General features: G+C 42.3%; 1 protein-coding gene across 1 annotated transcript in view; it reads right to left on the reverse strand.

The window, feature by feature from the left end:
• Positions 1-19,869, reverse strand: part of DEF6 (DEF6 guanine nucleotide exchange factor) — a 495,476-nt gene that overhangs the window by 215,897 nt on the left and 259,710 nt on the right. The window contains exon 5 of the mRNA XM_066608975.1: positions 15,493-15,639. Within this exon, the coding sequence (XP_066465072.1) occupies positions 15,493-15,639 (147 nt within the window). The remainder of the gene's footprint in view (positions 1-15,492; positions 15,640-19,869) is intronic.

The following is a 19,869-nucleotide window of genomic DNA, read 5'->3' on the forward strand; positions in this document are numbered from 1 at the left end:
TAATTTATTGCAGAAAGCTGAACACTTGAAGTAAGGCTCTAGTACCCTGTTGAGCTTGGTTGCAAGATGTGATACAGGCGGGCATGGAAGCATACAGGTACCATATCCTTCAGCATTATAGTCCACAGGTACCATATACAGGTACCATATCCTTCAGCATTATAGTCCACATTTGCTGTCACTGAGCCTCTAGATCATGCAAACTCAAAGGCTGTCAAAGTTGGTGTCCCAGAAGGTCTCAAACATGTTCTGTTGGCAATACATCTGGTGACCGGGCAGGCCACAGAAGTATGACAATGTTGTGGAGTCACCCTTGCTGTGTGTGGCTGAGCATTATCCTGCTGGAAAATGTCTTCTAGAAGTTCTGTCCTGAGAGGCAATATACATGGTTACATGATGTCCTGAACATATTCCTGAGCTGTTATTGTCCCTCTTACCACTACGAGGGGTGACCGACTGTCATACGAAGGCCCCCAGACCGTCACAGCAGCAATGGAGGCAGTGTGCCACTCCACAGCAAAGGCATGATTGAGACGCTTACCCCTCGTTTTCCAGAAATGAACACAGTCGTCTTCAGTGCCCAAACTAAACTTGAAAAAGACAACCTAGTTCCACTCAGTAGCAGTCCAGTTTTGTCATTCACAACAAAAATGCAAACAAAGACAACGGTGGGTGGGTGTCAAAGGCAGTACATGTAATAGGCACCGCACATGCGCAGTTAAGGTTTTTTATTTTTTTTCAAACTCCTGCTTTCCCGCGGAATCCGCAGCCTGCCTACAATTCAATTGAAGCTGTCCATGCAGGAACTGCACTGAAATGGAGCATGCTGCAATCTGTCTTCCAGACCAAAAGGTCTGCACCTATGCTTCCCTATGGGCGGCTTGATTTGCAGATCTTCCGCCCAGATGACCCTCGCGGATTCTGCAAATGAGATCCACCAGTAGACATTGGGCCTAAGGGGTGAAATTTACAGAAAATCTGTAGCACGTTGTATTTAACATATATGGATTTTGCTGCATATCTGTTATGGATTTTCTGCAGGTAATAATACATTTTCTTCTTCAAATCCGTTTTTATTGGAGTTTTATGTGTAAATCGAGACATACAGGTGAAGTAAAAAAAAAAATCAGCAGGTTTTCAGGCTTATTACAATATTATAGAACATTACGAATTAGGGTGCTCAACCCGGGGGGGAGGGGTAGTCTGCCCCTCCTGGGCTCAATGCACAGCCGTGGCCCCCTCGGAAAGCATAACAAGTGGTTCATGACAGGATGTCGGACAAACAACAAAGACAAGACAAAGAAAGGGGGGGGGAGAGTTGAGATGAGGGAGAAGGGAGGAGGGCAGGGCTAGGGGGGCTGGGAAAGGAGAGAGATAGGCTGCCGTGGTTGTTGGAATATTTGCTCATAGCCTAAGAGGCATTAAGGGAACTTGGTAAATCCAAGGAGTCAGAGTCGGGAATGACATCTACGGCCCGTTCGTCAGACCACGCCCAACAGCTCAGGGTCCTTCTGGCTGGCTGTCTTAGAATTTATTCCTCAGCAAACGCCAAGGGCTCCAAATTTTTTGGTATTTATGGTGGGTTCCATTTGACCAACTAACCAATTCCTCAAGACTAGCAATAAGGTCTACCTTATGTCTTCACTGCATCAGCGAGGGGGAGGTTTGTTGGCGCCAAAGTAATGGGATGAGCGCTTTGGCCGCGTCAATGAGGAAGGCCAGCAGTTTGTGTTTGAGGGGATGGAAGGCAGGGGTGGGCTTCCACAGGAGAACCAATTCAGGGGATAGCTTAAGGGTCGTGGATTGCTTTTTCAAGATTACCTCAACGTCATTCCAAAAAGAGGAGATAAGCGGGCAATTCCACCACAGGTGTAGGTAAGAGCCAGTATCCGCATCACATCTCCAACACCTTCCGTGCGGGGCCAGTGCATGGTCGAACAACCATTGAGGAGTCCTGTACCACCTCGCCAAGAGCTTATAATGGCACTCCTGGGAGGTGACGCAGGGGGAAAGGCCAAAGGCCGTCTACAGTATCAACTTTGTGTTGCTCTGGGAAAGGGAGATGTGGAGTTCTCTCTCCCAAGAGGTCAGGAAAGCCAGTTTTGAGGATGAAGGGGGGGGGGAGATGAAGTGCTTACGTAGAATGGCTATTTTCCTATTAGGCTCCCTGCTCCCCAATAAGGCTGATTCAAATTCAGATCTTGGTCTAGTGGCTTTGAATTTGGAGAAGAAATCCCGGAGTACTATGGTTATGTGGGTGGTCTGGAGTGGGGGGGGGGGTCCAGCTAGGTAGAAGCTCCCGGATAATTTCGATAGGAGGCCTATGTGCCTGAGCCTGGATGTCGCAAATTTTTTTATCCTTGAAGATACTCCAGACATTGGCAGAGCACGGGTCTAGTGGTAAATCCAGGATTCTATACAGAGAGCAGAGAGGGGCACAGGGGGATGGAGAAGGAGCCAGGCTCTCTCTCTCATAACGTTCCAGGCCTCGTAAGGGATCCTCCCTTGCCCTCCTTGAGCCTCCCTTGTCTGGGTACCACAGGTCCTCCCTGAGAGTCGGGCCATAGGTCTTCTTAGCTAGAGAAACAATTATGCCATCTCCGCTAGGGAGAGCCAGCTCCATCCAGTATTGGAGTTGGGAGGCTAAGTAGAAGTCCCAGATGCATGGCACACCGATACCACCCTCATCGACCCTCTTAACCAGGAGACAGTTTGCTAATCTGGGTCTTTTTCTTTTCCAAACGTAGCCTGAGAAAATTGTTCGGATGGCTTTAAAGAATCTGCTAGGGAGATGAATTGGGAGGAGGCGGATCTCGTAAAGAATCACTGGCAACACATAGGATTTAAGTACATTTTTTCTGCCCAGCCAGGAAACAGGGCTGGTCGTAGGCACTCACCAGGTTTTTGACTTTGGTCAGGAGCGGATCAAAGTTGGCGGAAAACAGGTCTTCAGACCTTTTGGTAATTTTTACGCCTAAAAAAATCGATCTGAGATTCCGACCAGGCAAAGGGAGTGCAAGTTCTTATGTTTCTGCTCTGGGGTGAGGGGATAGATATGTTGAGGACAATGGACTTTGTAAAGTTTGTTTTGAGGTTAGAAAAGGAGCCAAATTCCACTAGAAGTTTGACCAAGTTGGGAAGGCCCGAAACCGATTGGTTATCAAGAAGACAATGTCGTCGGCAAAGGCAGCCAGCAACAGTTCCACTCTGTTGACTTTCAGACCCTGGATCCCTGGGTCCTCTCTGATTTTTTGTAAGAAGGATTCTAATGTTAGAATGAAGAGGGAAGGGGAGAGGGGACAGCCCTGGCGGGTACCGTTTTTGATGTTAAAGGGGGGAATAGGGAGTCGTTAATTTTTAGTCAGGCAAAGCGCATGGCATAAAGGGAGAATATTGCTGAGACGAACCCCGGAGGAATGCCAAAGTGCAGCAGGACCAATTCCATATACCGCCAATCCACCCTATCAAATGCTTTTTCAGCGTCTGTGCTTACTAAAGCAAGGGGGATACTGTGAGTCTGGGCATACCTCGAAGCGTGCAATAGTTTTAGGCAATTGTCTTTGCCCTCCCTTCCTTTTACAAAACCGGTTTGTTCTACGTTTATTAGGATAGGGAGGTGAGGTTCTAGTCTTTTGGCTAAGAGCTTTGCCCAGAGCTTCATGTCCAAGTTAATTAACGAAATTGGCCTGTAAGTGCCACATTTCTCCGGGTCCTTGTTTTCTTTTAATAATAGGGTTATGTGAGCCTCTTGAGCCTGTTTCGGGAGAGGAGAGCCCTGAAGGAGGGAATTAAAGAGCTCTGTGAGCTGGGGGATTAAAGTGTGTTTGAATGCTCTGTAATAGGTTAGTGGGAAGCCGTCAAGGCCAGGGCTCTTCCCAGGTGGGCAAGAGGCCAGCAGGTCTTCAGTCTCGAGTATAGTGATCAAGGTTAGAAGCTCTTTGGCCTCTGCAACTCCGATTTTGGGGAGCTTCAGCTTGTTTAGGAAGGCATTTATCCGGTCCCTGACTGTGTCGACAGCCTCTGGGGTATTTGTATCCTTTAGATTGTATAGCCGAGAGTAAAAGGACTGAAATTCTTTTGCTATCTCTTGTGTTGAGGTGGCCTTGGATCCCGAGGGTGTGGTGATAGATTTAATAGAATTTCTAGAGCGGGCCTTCTTGATCATTGAGGACATAAACTTACTGCCTTTGTTGCCCTGGGCATAGACTCTATGTTTAAAATGGAGGTGTTTCTTGTTAAATTTAGTATCTAGGCATAGTTTAAGGTCTTTCCTAAGGGCGATGAGTTCGTCATGGTTATTTTTATTAAGGGAGGACTTGGCGGATTGTTCAAGTTTGGTAATTTGTTGGAGTTTTTCGTCTATCTCCCCCTGTTGCTTTTTCTTGGCTTTTGAACCAAGAGCGATTAACAAGCTTCTGGAGAAATCCTTATGGGCCTCCCACACGAATGGGACCGAGAGATCCGGTGTTTTGTTTAATTGGAAATATTCTGCTATTTGGGCATTGATTTGTTCTCTGTCACTCTCTAGGTCCAGTAGGGAGGGGTTTAGTCTCCATCTCCACTCCAGAGAGGGGCAGAGTTCAACATGCACTGGGACGTGGTCAGATATGGTTATGGGGTGAATGCAAGCTTTTTGGACTAAGGGTAATAGGGTGGAGGACACAAAGATATAGTCCAGGCGTTGAAACGAAGAGTGGACCGAGGAGTAATATGTGTAGTCTTTTGTAGAGCAGGATTGTTATCGCCATGCGTCCACGACCCCCAACCCCGCAAGACTGAGAGCTAATCTCCTCAGCCTGACTTGAGAGACCTGTGATCTGCTGACTGACGAGTCCAAGAGTGACATTAAAATCTCCTTCGAGGAGGATAGGGCTCGTAGCGAAATGCCCGAGAATCTCAAGTTATTTGGTCAACCACGGCACTTGATCTTTATTAGGGGCATAGAGATTAGCTATGGTCAATTTAGTATTCTTTAGTGTGCCCCTCAAAAATAGGACCCTGCCTTCTTCGTCAGTGTACTGGGCCTCGCAGGAAAAGGTGACGGAATTATGGAATAAAATGGAGACTCCCTTAGAGGATGACGTTGGGTGAGAGCTATGGAACCCTAGCAGGAATTGCTTCCCAGGCAGAGATAGGCATCTGCTCCCCTTAAAGTGGGTCTCCTGTAAAAAAAAAAAACACCCAGAGCCTTTTTAGTAGGAGACTTAGGTGGTGTCTCTTGGAGGGCGAGTTCAGGCCCCGAGCGTTGAACGTGGTGACCCGAAGCGGGGCGGGCATGACGCTCCAGCGCACGTGGCGAAGGGAACCTGCTAAAGAAGTTGAGAATAAATATTGTTAGCTGATTAAGGGGATTAGAGAGGTTCTGAGAAACCGTGGAAGCCTAGTGTGTTGAGGTTTGAGAAAGGGGGGAGGAGAGGGGCAAACACTAGGTAGGCAGGGAAAACAATCAGGGAAGGGGGAAGACAAATGTATTTTCTGGTAAAGAGAGAGAAAAATACGTAAACAACAGGTACTGTTATAGGCAAACCTGACAAGAGCTAGGTTGCCTTTGGGTGGAGGCGGGTCACCAGAGCTGCCAAAAAGCAGAAAGCAAAACTGGTCACGCAACCTGGTCAGGTAGGCACCCAGAGGAACCTGAACATTTAAAGGACAAGCAATGTATGATGAAACCATGTGGGAGGAGCAGATTAATTAACGTTTTGTAGAGAGTAGGATAGAAATAGGGGGAAATACATAACCGGTGAAAAGTTAAAGCAGGCAGGGGGGGAGAGTCCTTGCGGTTGATCTCCTGATGCTGTGGTGACAGCCACAGCTTGGCTGACCCGCGGGAGTATTTATGCGTGGGTCTGTACCGACAACAGAATTCAAGTGTCCGAACTTGGAGCGTCTTTTGTTCTTTTTTTTCTTGCTTTTAGGTGATTTGTTGGAACTTGCTTGTTGCCAGGTCTCGGGAGGGGTCAGCCTGGGAAGCTGGGGAAAATCCGGGAGAGGGAACCAAGGCGGAAGATCCATTGGGTCAAGCTCCAGAAAGGCCCAAGAGTCCCGGAGATCCTCAGGGGATCTGATGGTGAGCCTGCGGCCTTTGTGGGTGATGCCCAGGCCGAAGGGGAAGAGCCAGGCGTATCTTATGCTTTTGGCTCTAAGGGCTTCAAGCAGCGGGCGCAGGAGGCGACGCTTTGTCAAGGTATATGGGGCAAGATCCTGAAAGATTTGGAGGGAGGCATCTCCGTATCTTAAGTCCTTATGGGATCTTGCTGCTTTAAGGATGGCAAAGGTGTCTTGGAATGACAATAACTTGCAAATGACGTCTCTGGGAATATCTGTGGCCGAGGAGGGGGGGGGTCTGAGGGCCCTATGAATGTGCTCAATGAGGACCGAGTTGGCTCTATCCGCACCCAATAAAAGCTGAAAAATCTCACCAGCGACTTTGGGGAGGATGTCCGTTGCCCAGGACTCGGGGAAGCCCTTAATGTGGATATTGGAGCACCTGTTACGGTTCTCCAAATCTTCTTGCATTAGTAATGCACGGTTGAGGTGATCATGCTGGTCCTTCAGGGCTTTGGATAGGGCAATGGAGTGGTGAATAACAGAAGCCGTGGATGTTTCTAAGTCCTCCACTCTGCGCCCCATGTGCTTGAGATCATCTTTTATCTCTGCCAGATCTGAGATAACTGGGTGCAGGGCGTTATTTATAAGCTCCCTCATGAAGCTTTTTGTAATTTCCTCTCTGTCCTCCCCGTCGGAGAAGTCATCCCCCTCTCCCTCCTTACTGTATGAGGCTGCAGCATCGCGGGCCGGCGCCATCTTGGTGAGCGGGTGGGGAGAGCGAGCGCCACGTTCTTTGAAGAAGCGCTGCATCTCCGTCTGGTTTTTGTGTGGGCGAGGGGTTCCCTGCTGGTCTGCGTTTTTTTCTCTGCTGCTCTTCTGCATGTCCGCTCAATATAGCCATTGTCAGGTCCGGGAAGGGTGCCGCGCCGAACAGAGCTCTCTGCTCAAGTGGCCATCATGTTCAGCGGCCAGGCTCCGCCCCCCGAATAATACATTTTCAACCCATTTGGAATTCTTTGTTTTTCTGCCTCTCATCCAAAATATTCTGAGTTTGAGACCTGGCAGAGACATAACTTAAGGATTTAAGAGATCACAACACTTGTCCTGTGCAGTTTCTCCTACTGTACTTGTACTGGCCGAGCAAGTCCCTTGATTCAGCAGGTACCGTCTGTGCAGAGAGCTTTGCAGCCTTGATGTCAGCTGTTCTCTCATTGGCTGACAGTCAGGTTTAATCTTACTGGTGCAAAGCCCAAGAGCGGGAAGCACAGATACAAGTCCCTATGCTAGAGTGCGGGAGAGAGGTGATAAAAGAAGTGACGCAGAGCAATTAGTCAGACTCAGACAGGTGTAAGAAAGGAGTGGTTGCAGTTCCGTGGTCATGGAAATTAAGTAGTTCAGCGAGTTACCAGTTATCCAAGGTAGAGTGTGGTGATCAACCCGCTCCCTTTGCATCCAGCTGCAAATAAGAGAAGATCCTTTCTGAGGTCCATCTTCATCTAACAGTGAGTTATAGCTACGTGGTAAAGTGCAAGCCAGGATTAGCATACAATCACTTGTCCCCCTGCTTCATAAATACGTTCAGTCAAAATCTAATCTACTTGGTTCATCTAAATTCACTTGTGGGGAAATTGTCTAATAAATCAAATCTTCAGGAATGTAAGAGAGAGCGTTGAAGTTAGAGTATAATCAAATCAATATTACTGCATTTTTGATTATCTGCTATAAATTCCTTTTTTTAAGGATTGTAAGGTTAACCTGTTATTGCCAATTCCAAAAGTTAGTAAATCTACTCACTCTCAGATTGCTAAACTAAACTGGACTGGTCTCCATTATTTCTGCATCATCATCATTCGGAGTGTCCAACTAGAATGTGGTGTCACTGTGGGGGAAATTACCCAGGACCCCAGCTTTTGTTATATTATTCTAGATTCTACTATAGAGAAATCATTTCTTGTATAAAGCTTTAGGCCTTGGTAGAAGGTCAGCTTGAACTTAACCAGCAATAAACCCTAGCTGGTGACTAGTCAGGCGATGGTTTAAGGTACAGACCTTAACTGATAAGAAACCAATTAATACCAGGCTACAGCTGATATAACCAATAAAGTTACCTTAAAATAAAGTCATAAAGACAAACCTGTATTGATAAATGAATATGCTAAATCATTATGATGTTTAGACACGTATTAAGGAAAATTACAGGATTACTAAAGAATGGAAAGTTTTAAGTATTATGAATAGACTTTGATCGAACTTGTGGCATTATTGAATGATGTAAACATGTAATGTTTGGCTCAGAATCAACGTCATTTTAATTATATGATAGGTCTATAAAAGACCTCTTGTAATGGAAATAAATGGAAGTAGATGAATTGTACATGAGCAATGCATATGTACGGGTCTGTCTCTTCCTACCGATCGGTATAACTTAAACACTCATGAGTACTCTTTACAATTTGGACGCCAGATGACATACTGACGGGAGTTTTTTCCTGACAACTTGGTGCCGAAACCGTCCTTATCAAGGCAGAGATCTTTCCCCCTTGGACCCCGGACCTAGCAGTGAGGATACCAGGAAACCACAGATTTAAAAACAGCGCTGTAACAAGGTAAGAGACTTTTATCTTACCATGAAAATCTGTGCTTTTCTGAAAATTCTTCTCTTTCCGTCCGGAGCTAAGTGGGTAAGTGTTTTAAAAGCCTAATTTTTTAAAGAACCTGTAAAAGGGATCTGGTATGTCATTTTGGCCAGTGAGAATGTTGCGTCCCATGTTTTATGTTTTATAATGATTCCCTTCAGCATATACTAGAGCGCTGCTAAGCTACTGCTGTACTTTGTCCTCTTAACTTGGGTGTGTATGATTGCGGAATACTGTAAGACAGGAAGAGTTTTAAAAAGTGCTTTGTTACAAGATCCCCTTTAAACTGCGCCTTGGGAAATAAAAATAGCAAAAAGGCTATTTTATATAGACCATATATATATATATATATATATATATATATATATATATATATATATCTTGGTCGGGGAAACACCCTTCTTAGGTAATGGGTAGGAATTAAAGGCCAGAGGAATAGAAAGCGGGAGGACGTACAGGCAAAATAAAGCGGAAAACACACACCCAAATAGCGGTAATGGAGAACCGCTAGGAAATTGGAAAAAGGACAAAGGGCAGTAGGAAAATGTAGATGTATTCAGTTGCTAAGAGCAGCAGGCTTAGGAGAAGCTGGAATTCTTAAATCTTCCTTTTGGGAAGAATTCAGGAATTGCCAGGGGGGGAGGGAGGGAAGTATGGCAGCTATAAACAGGTATGGGATAAGTAAAACAAGCTAAGATATAAGTTATCAGTGAAAAGAGTACAAAGGTATAAAGTATTACGCTTTTAAAATACAAAATCCACCACCCTATGATTCTAATAAGAGGGTACTCACAGAGGAAAAGGGTCCTTACTGGACTCGTGGGCTGTAAACTGTAAAAATCCATGGTAGAAGAGACGTTTGTGTTACCTGTGTTGCGGGCGGACTGTCTAAAGCACAGTAATAACCCTTTTCTCAGCGCGTCTGTAGTTAAGAAGCAGGTGAAGCACCTTTGGCTCCTAAGCCAAAAGGACTTTACCCTGTGATTACTAATAAAGTATATAGCAGAGTCAAATGTAAGGGAAGCTGCTGTGAGAGAAAAAAATAAATAAATAAATAAAAATAATGAAGCAGTGGATTTAAAAAGTATACAGTCCGGAAAAAGAATACTGTGAGGGTCTCCAAAAGTGGGCTAGTGAAAGGTTACGGCAATCTACCCTTTCCCTGTCCACTGTGATGCAGGAAAAGGGTGAGAAGTGTGGAGACCTATGCGGCAAAAATTATATAATTGGTGGGCAGACCTTGGGTATAGCGGAATAACTGATGGTAACATTGGGACTTCTGTGTTAGCATTATCTTTTGTGGAATGTCCTAAACCCTCCATTTGCAAGAAATTACAGGAATGCAAGCCTGAATGGTGGCAGACTGAATATAAGAATCTGTTGCAGGCAGAAAAAGGAATACAATTAAATGAAATATCTGAACGGGTTACAAACCCTGGAGCTGTCATGATAATGCAGAGACAGGGGTTTTAAAGGAAAAGCCTCAAGGCAAAAGTACCCGCTAGCGCCACCTATTTTACAGTGATTGACCTTAGCAATTTATGTCAGCCTTTATGTCAGTTGCATTGCACCCCGATTCACAACATCTCTTTGCATTCACTTTCAGGGGAAAACAGTACACTTGAACAGTTCTGCCACAAGGAGTGCAGAATTCTCCAAATATGTACACACAGGTCCTACAAACTTTCCTGCAGGCCTGGCCCTGGCCACAAGGGGTGGTCTTGCTACAATATGTGGATGATTTGTTACTATGTACTAACAATCTCTAAATTTGGCAGCAGGCATAAATCTCACTGCTCCATTTGCTAGTAGATAATAGATGTAAAGCTTTAAAAGACAAACTTCAGTTCTGTAAGCAGAAAGTAATCTTTCTTGGTCACTGCCTGTTACAAGGAACCAGGCGTTTGACGGAAGAAAGGAAAAAGGCTATTCAAAATTTGCCTTTCTCAAATTCTGCTGCAAAGCTTCGAACATTTTTAGGTCTTGGTTACGTTCAGCTTCGCTACTTATGCAAACACTCTATGACTGTCTCAAAACCACTCCCTTCACGTTTTCTGAACAAGCTGTCACTAACTTTCATTTGCTAAAACAAGCTATCACTTCTTCTCCTGCGCTGGGTCTACCCAACTATCAACTTCCTTTCCGACTTTACTGTACAGAACTGTCTGGGCATACTACAGCAGTACTTTGCCAACACCATGGTGACAGGCCACGGCCTGTGGCCTACTATTCAGCCAGACAGATCTGCTTGCAATGTGCACTCCTCATGCCTCCTAAAATTACCTGTCAAAGATGTAATACCTTGAATCCGGCTATTCTATTGCCAGTGGATTATCCGGATTCCAAAAGGGGGGAGGGAGGAGGAGGGAAGGGGAAAATACAGAAACTGATGATGACACATTTGATGATGATACACACGAGCACGATTGCATAGAATTGATGCAACAAGAAACTGCAGGTTTTGAAAATGTTGTTGAAAAACCATTAGATAATCCTGATTTTGAACTTTTTGTAGACGGTTCTCGTTATCAGGGTGAAGATGGCTGATTCCACTCCGGTTATGCAGTCGTAACACAACATGACACGGTAAAAAGCAGAGTCTCTGCCTCCGCATGTCTCAGCACAAGAAGCGAAATTAAAAGCACTCACGGAGGCGTGTAGAGTGGCCACAGGTAAGACAGCTAATGTGTACACTAACTCCAGGTATGCTTTCGGCATTGCTCATGATTACGGCCCAATATGGAAGGCCAGACAATTTTTAACCTCTGCTGGACAACCTATTAAGAAATGGTGCTGCAGTGAAAGAATTAATTGAGGCCCTGCTATGGCCAGATAAGAAAGCATGTACAAAAGATACAACCATGGAAAAGAAAGAAAAGGGTTTTTTTGCTACGCAGCATACAAACCCCGACCCAGTCACAAGAGAGATATTTTGTTCTGATACAGATACAGAGACATTTTGTTCTAAAGCAGACACAGGGAAACCTGTTTCATCTGATATGGACATTATTAAGACTTTCTCAATACAAGTCAGCAAAGAAGAAAAAGACAAGTGGACAAAAGCTGGCGCCAAGGAAGATGACGGCATATGGAGAACTGTTACCAGAACTTGCCTCCCACGTGCCTTGTTCCCTATGATGGCCCAGCTGATTCATGGAAGAACGCATCTATCAAGAACAGCAATGGTTGCAACGTTAGAGAAATTCTGGTTGGCCCCTGGTTTTTCTGTAGCTGCCGCATCATTTGTCCAATTTTGCATGATTTATGCCGTAAAGCAATCCTGGGTAAAAAGTCAAAGTACCTCAAAAACACGCACCTAAACCACTCTACCCGTTTCAGAGACTGCAAATTGACTACATTCAACTACCCCGTGTAGGCAAGTATGAATTTGTGTTAGTATGTGTGGACATGTTGGGGTGGTGTGAGGCTATCCGGTCAATTCAGTAACTGAGTGACCGCAAAGAAACTGATGAACGAGATAATCTGTAAGATATGGGGTACCTGAGGTGATCGAATCAGATAGAGGTACCCACTTCACAGGAGAGATAATGAAACACATAATGTTAGCTCTGGGCATCACTCAGGCCTTTCACACTCCATACCACCCACAGAGTAGTGGTAAGGTGGAAAGGCTGAATGGCACCCTGAAATTAAAAATACAGAAGGCCATGAGGGAGACCGGCAAACCCTAGACTGTTTGCCTTTGGCCCTCTTCTCTGTAAGATATGTCCCTACCAAGAAAACAGGCTTGTCTCCTTATGAAATTTTGTTTAGAAGTGTGCCAAGACTGGGACTGTATTTACAACAAAAACTGCAGTATGACACCCTAAGAAATTATGTTATTCTCTAAGTAAGAAACTTAAAGTAACATACGACCAAGTGTTCTTTTTCATTGCAGATCTATACTCTCTTCAAGGTACACATGAATTGCAGCCTGGTGATGGGGTAGTGATAAAAAGACACGTGAGCAAAAACATTGGAACCACGATTTGATGGTCTCTTCCAAGTTCTCCTGACCACCTCTACTTCAGTAAAACTAGAAGGAAAACAAAACTGGATACACACTTCACACTGTAAAAGGTCCAGATACCAGGGGGAGTATGTGTATCTTAAGTTCCTTAGCGTATATTGCAATCTGTCTTACAGGTATATTGTGGTATTGGAAACCAAATGAAATGACAAAGGTGGAAAGAATATGGTCCATATGGACGGAAGGGCATCCTAATATGTGGGAATATTTGGCAATAGATGTATAAAATATTCCAAGTATGTGTATGCCTAATTTGAGAAGTGGAAATGATATTTTACATGTTTATTATCAGGTCCTACGCCTGTAAAAGTGCTCAGAAATATATTTACAGCAATACATAATGATAGTTTAGGAGAAGAATTCGATATAACCAACATGAATACTTTCTTACATTTGTATGACTACTGTCCTGACTGTAGGGAAATAGAACATACAGAATGGACTAATATGACTAAGTTTCAGGTTAAGAATGTGGCTGAGGCCGAGGTGTGTTATAATTTCACTTGTGACCCTGAGGAAATTGGGAAAGGTCAGCAAATTGAAGCACACCCCGAACAAGCTACTGATGATTCTCAAATACTCTGTAATCGTACGGTAAATCAATGTAAGAAGGTAAAAAATGAAATGCACTGTAAAGTGATTGTTAAGAAGGTCCAATCATTTTCGACATGTTAAATTACCAACTGGTTGTATTTTATCATGTGGAAATCTCAATTATACATATATTCCAGCAAATGTTACAGGAGAACCATGTACACTGTCCCGATTGAGTATTTTTACGTACTAGAAACTAGAAGAACGTAACAAAGTAAAAAGAGAAATAAAAGGAATAGATGAAAGTTGTGAGGGTCCACCAACCCTCCTTAGCGACACTGAAGTAAAAACGTTAGGATTTTCTATAGTGGGAGTTTGGGGACTAGCTATATATAATGGGAGAGTTATAAATGGAATAGCTTGTGATTTAGCAAAAAGGTTTAAATACTACCTCTCAAGCTTTAGACCTCCTCCTATTAGATGTGCAAGGAGTAAGAAAGGCCGCCCTGCAAAATAGAGTCACTATAGATTACCTATTGTTGACATTAAGTCATGGTTGTGAAGAATTCGAGGGGATGTGTTGTTTCAACCTCTCTGATCATTCAGAATCAATACATCAGAAGATTAACACTTTAAAAGAAATATCCATTAGTATGAAACAAGATGTGGATCAGGGATGGTTTAGTTGGTTATTTTCATGGTTCAGCTTGAGCTGGATAAAGAAAATATATTTGATATTTGCAATAATAGTTATGGGATTAATATTGATCTACTATTGTATACAATGTATTCCAAATTTGGTGACTATATGTCTGAAGTATGTACCAAAAAGAAGACCTCCCTATTATGGGAATAACATAGAAATGTCACGTTTATATAAGAACTAATGCTTGTGTTTGTTTGTTCATATCTGAGCAATCAAGCAATGCAAAAACACGAATATACACAAATTAAAAAGAGAACCATCTTGAACATCGCAAAGAAAATAATGAAGGATTTACGATTTTACTAGTATTTTCAATGAATTTTTAAACAGTCATCTCGAGGAGCCGTATCGGTGGGAACCCGGCCCGAAGCAAGAAGAGAAAATTGGGAAAAGTCCGGCTCAGAGGGCTCCACCCTCCTTAAAGTACCACAATGTCTCCTCGCATGGACTATTATAAAAAGGGGGGATTGTGGGGGAAATTACCCAGGACCCCAGCTTTTGTTATATTATTCTAGATTCTACTATAGAGAAATCATTTCTTGTATAAAGCTTTAGGCCTTGGTAGTAGGTCAGCTTGAACTTAACCAGCAATAAACCCTAGCTGGTGACTAGTCAGGCGATGGTTTAAGGTACAGACCTTAACTGATAAGAAACCAATTAATACCAGGCTACAGCTGATATAACCAATAAAGTTACCTTAAAATAAAGTCATAAAGACAAACCTGTATTGATAAATGAATATGCTAAATCATTATGATGTTTAGACACGTATTAAGGAAAATTACAGAATTACTAAAGAATGGAAAGTTTTAAGTATTACGAATAGACTTTGATCGAACATGTGGCATTATTGAATGATGTAAACACCTATGTAATGTTTGGCTCAGAATCAACGTCATTTTAATTATATGATAGGTCTATAAAAGACCTCTTGTAATGGAAATAAATGGAAGTAGATGAATTGTACATGAGCAATGCATATGTACGGGTCTGTCTCTTCCTACCGATCGGTATAACTTAAACACTCATGAGTACTCTTTACAATTTGGACGCCAGATGACATACTGACGGGAGTTTTTCCCTGACAGTCACCATGACAAAGTTCAGGCCTCCGGCCATACATACAGTAAGTTTATTGGGGTGTTACATACTGTTTTAGAGAAACTACACAGAATGTTGTAAGAGTAGGGTGCAGCAGTGCGCCCTGGTCATGCTATGTACATTATAGAAGTTCACCATAAGCTTTCAATCAGGGTTTGACTGTTTCTGATGAGAAAAATAGCATGTAGATTGTGATATTCTTGTTATTTAAACACCAGATCCCTGAGTGAAAAGTAGACATTTTTGATGTGAACAGACCCATATTGGAACAACACCTGAAATGAATGAATAATCATAAACCAGAATATTAAAATAAATACAAACATTAGAAAACATACGTACAAAACAGATGGATCGAAAAACACTAAAAAGTCAATGATTTTGCTGAATTCACTGAACAGGAAACAAATATTCCTAAATATAGTGTACATACTAACCTCAACCCCACAATTCTTGTCTATGGCAATACTCCCCTTCATCTCCTTGCAATCTTCACTCACATAATAGCTCACAATTCTTGGTTTTAGAACAAACCAGCGCTCTGTCCAAGTTCTTCTCAAATTTGCCTTTTTTAGAAGATATCCCTGCAAAAACATAGAGAACACTATATACATTATAAAATAATGCATAAAGCCATTCCATTTTCTGAAGTTACAATTTGAAAGGGTTGTACAATTTCAGAAAGTAGCACTAAAGCATCAGAGCACTACAGCTGCTAATAGCTTATAAAGTTCTTACTTCATTTTTCCAATTCTTGCAGAAAATATCTCAAAATATAAGAGAATCAAATACCCATCAAAGAAAAATCTGGTCTAACTCTATGATGATCTTCTCGAAGGTGGACGTTTGGAGACATTTAACAGCATAAACTGTGGTGAAAGAGTACTGGAGATGGCCAGTAGAGGGCTCTATAATAGTGATCCCAGCAGAGAAAGGCTACCTCAAGTGTTAATTTAGAGGCTCCTGTTGAGATTTGTGTAAAGCTGGAGGCTTCTGGACAGGAGAGAGAAACACGGATTGTGTGTTGGTAAATGGCCTGTGCTTATGTGACGTTTTGGCATTAGACATGTTTAGAGTGGCATGTTGATGTTTAGTAAGAGGTCAGAGTGTTTATTTTTGTGTATACTAGTGTAATGTGCATTTCAAATACTGTGACTATAAAGATGTCAGTTGCCAGATTCCAAAGAAGTCGAGTTGAAGTGTCTTCATGACAGTTGGGCCAACTTTCTTGGGTGAAGATGATGGTGATCATGCATGGTGACTAGTCCCCTAGTGTGGAGAATGTGGGCAGAAAGTGTCATCCAAAGAGTTACTGTGATGTCAACAGAGAGAGTGGGTGATTGCAGTAAAGGGCCCTCTTGGCTGAAGAAAATCTGCTGCAGAGAAAAAGGTGTTGCTACGAGTTGCAAAAAAATTTAAACTGCAAGCTGCCCAATTAAAGAGAATCTCTCTTTTGTGATTTGGATTGACTTTGTTATGGAGATGACCATACTGAGGGTCCAAGCAGAGGTCCGTAGTGTCTTTGGAGGCCTAAAAGTCTGAAGTGCGGTTGTCAAGGGAGACTACCAAAAACAGCCATGTTGGGGTTGCCTACCAATGGATCATCCCCAACTCTCTGCATTGATCTAAGTCATATAGAGGCAATTATTAGCTCCTCTCACTGACTGTTTCCATTGGGTACTTATACCCTGTACCAGTGGAAATCTATCTAAAGTTGAGCATGGTGATCGTCCCCTGCTCTCTGCATTGATCTAAGCTATATAGAGGCAATTATTACCTCCTCTTACTGACTGTTTCCATTGGATACTTATACCCTGTACTAGTGGAAATCTATCTAAAGTTGAGCAGTAGTACGGTCGATGGTTCCAGTCATTTACCTTGATCTGATTATATAGCTCAGCTCTCATCACACATTATAAGTGTTACTAATATATCGGATAGTTGGTGTGAATATATAACATACTGGTTCCTGATAAAGTGTCTGCACGTGACACAGAAATGCGTCGAACCGAACCCACATAATTTTCAATCAGAATTTTCTGACATTGGAACCACAAATATATATTGATACAAATAAGATCCTTCTTTCAAGTCATCATAATTTTAACCTTGATGATCGCACCTTGAAAAATCCATGTATGGGAATATAATTATTATTTACCACCAAAACAAAAATCAGGGATCCATTTTTTGTTTATATTGTCCACTCAACAGGTTGATTTGAGGTTGTAGTCCGTGAATTATTCTGTGCTTGCCAATTGGCATGATTGGACAACTGCGACAAATCTAACACTATCACCCTCAGTCGGCTATGGTGACAGTTAGTGCCACCTACTGCCTATAACATGGTGTTGAGTTGGAAGTTTTTTGATGTGTTTTGTGTGAGTTTGTCTTTGTCAGCCCAAGATTTTAACTAGTATCAATAAAAGATTATTTTAGGTGTTTGTAACTGTGAAGGGCTTCTACAAACTAATTTACAGACAATTTTCTACCTCAGTGAAAAGTTTAGAGTGACTAATATTGCTAGCAAGCAGAAGGACGTTTAATGTAAGTGTAGGCCAGTGTGTGCCAGGTTGCTGAGCCTTCAGGTGGCAAGTAAAAGTCTCTGAGCAGATTATGAGTGGAGTTCTGCTATCTGCTGGTCTGAACCATTACCAAGTGAGTTTGTCAATCTGTCTGGAGGAGCTGCCCCATCAGGAGAAGAGTCCAATGAGTAGTGAGGTTATTTAAAAGACTGTTATTCCTAAACAGTTTATTCAAAGCTATGTGAAAAGTATAATATGTCGTTTGTGCTGCAAGGCAGACTGCATGGTCCGAAATGGCTTTTTAAAAGTGAAGTCAAGATAAATTAGGCACACCTGAGTTATTTACTTTAAGAAGTCAAGGTATCTAACAAGAATGTAAGTGTTAGGGAAATGGATATGACAACATGTTCTATCCTATGCGTAGGCATTTTGTAAGCAAGGAGCCATCTTCTATGCCTCTTTTCATTATATTCATTTGTTCTCTTTCTTGGTAACTTATAGATATTAAATAGTTACTCAAAAAGCCTTGAGTAATTCCAGAGCTCCAAGAAGATAGCTATGTGGAATTCCAACTGAATGGCACATCAAGCTGACATGTTTCTCAATGTTCACATATCTTACAAAATATTCTCTGTAAACAATTATTGTTTATAATTATTATACTTTGGTATTCTGAGAAGTTAATCATGTGTGATTCTTCTGCCCTTGCATGGTTTTTGCCTTTAATTTTAGATGTTAAATTCCTTATCTTGCATATTCATATTTTGTTTATGTTTTTCGGTCAATGGTAATAAATGAATTATAATAGATTTGAATTATTGTAATTGAACCATGTGCTCCTATTAAAACTGTTGCCTGTCAATCAATAAACAGATTACTGTGATCACGCCAAGTAGTGTTGTGGTGGGAGTTAATCTCCTGAGCTCAGCTTACCTCTAACTAAGAATTCGGACCCCAAAAAACATATCATATAGTAAATATTGATTTTTGCATTAACATTTTGGCACCCAACCCCACATGGGAATGGGGTTGTATCTAATCCGGACCCAGCGAAAAATCTGTGATTTTCACTCCCCAGGGAAAAAAGCTTCAGACATAGAGCACTCTACAAAAAGTAAGATTTTTTACAAAGTGTCTGTTGTTCCCTGAGGCTGTGATTGACCATGTGCACTGGAAAAGAGGGGCATACTGCTTTGATTCATGCCAAAAGCTGGGCAGATTGATATGCTTTCGGGTAGAGTCTATGTGAATTCTTGAATGCTGTCTGAACAATTGAGGTGAGTGTTATAGTGCTATGAATTTGCTTTTATTCCCCTGAGGTACTGGAGCTATGTGTTATACACTATAAGCTGTTTTGGAATGCCTTGGTGATGTTTCACTCCCCCCTCTCTCTTCTTCTTCCACCTCTGACTGACATTTTTGATAAGGCAGTGAACTTCTAATGCCTAATATGTAGTTACTATGTTGTAAATTTACAGACAATTGTGCCTATTTAACACTGTAGATAATAGCAATTGAATTTGGAAAGTTTGGCACATATACATGTATTTGAAATATTGTATCTGACCAAAGAAAGGGTTTCTTCAGACCTTCTTGTTGTTGAAATAGACAGAGAATATCTTAATATCTTTGTTTTTTCTCTGAATGCATCCTTCTGTACTGACTATAGAATCTGAGATTTAAGCAAGACAACAGAAGTACTTAGCAACATTACTTGAGTATATCGCCCAGGATAAGGTACCTTGTTATTATGCTACTAATAGTGAGTAGTATAAGGCACACATTGAGAAGGTTTAACCAATTACAAAAGAGGTCTACAGACTGTTAGGAGAGGAGTCCTTTCTATAATAGACAAAAGTACAAAAATTACAGAACCATTGTTACATAGTAATCTGTTGATTGAAACAATAGGGGTGAGGGTCCTGCTCCAACGAGCTTACATACTACAAATAATGGGTTGATACAGAAGGTAAAGGGGCTGCAGATGTGCACAGTATGGTGAGGTGGAGAGTGAGGGATGCTATACACATAAACAATGGTCAGACATTTAGCCGTGTGATGGCAGAATCGGTATAACTGCAGTGGCAGTTGATGATGGTTAGCATGGATTGCAGTCAATAAGTCAGGGAGCATGTTATCAGGCGGCTTACAGAGGAGTTTGTTTAGGGAATGCAGTATGCCTCCTTGAAGAGGTGCATTTTTAGAGCATGCCTGAAGTTTTGTGAGTCCTGGATTGCCCGGATAGCCTTTGGTAGTGCTTGTATAGGTGTTTGGAGTGTTTGTAGGGGA

This window comes from Eleutherodactylus coqui, chromosome 1 (assembly GCF_035609145.1).
Source record: "Eleutherodactylus coqui strain aEleCoq1 chromosome 1, aEleCoq1.hap1, whole genome shotgun sequence".
Lineage (NCBI taxonomy): Eukaryota > Metazoa > Chordata > Amphibia > Anura > Eleutherodactylidae > Eleutherodactylus > Eleutherodactylus coqui.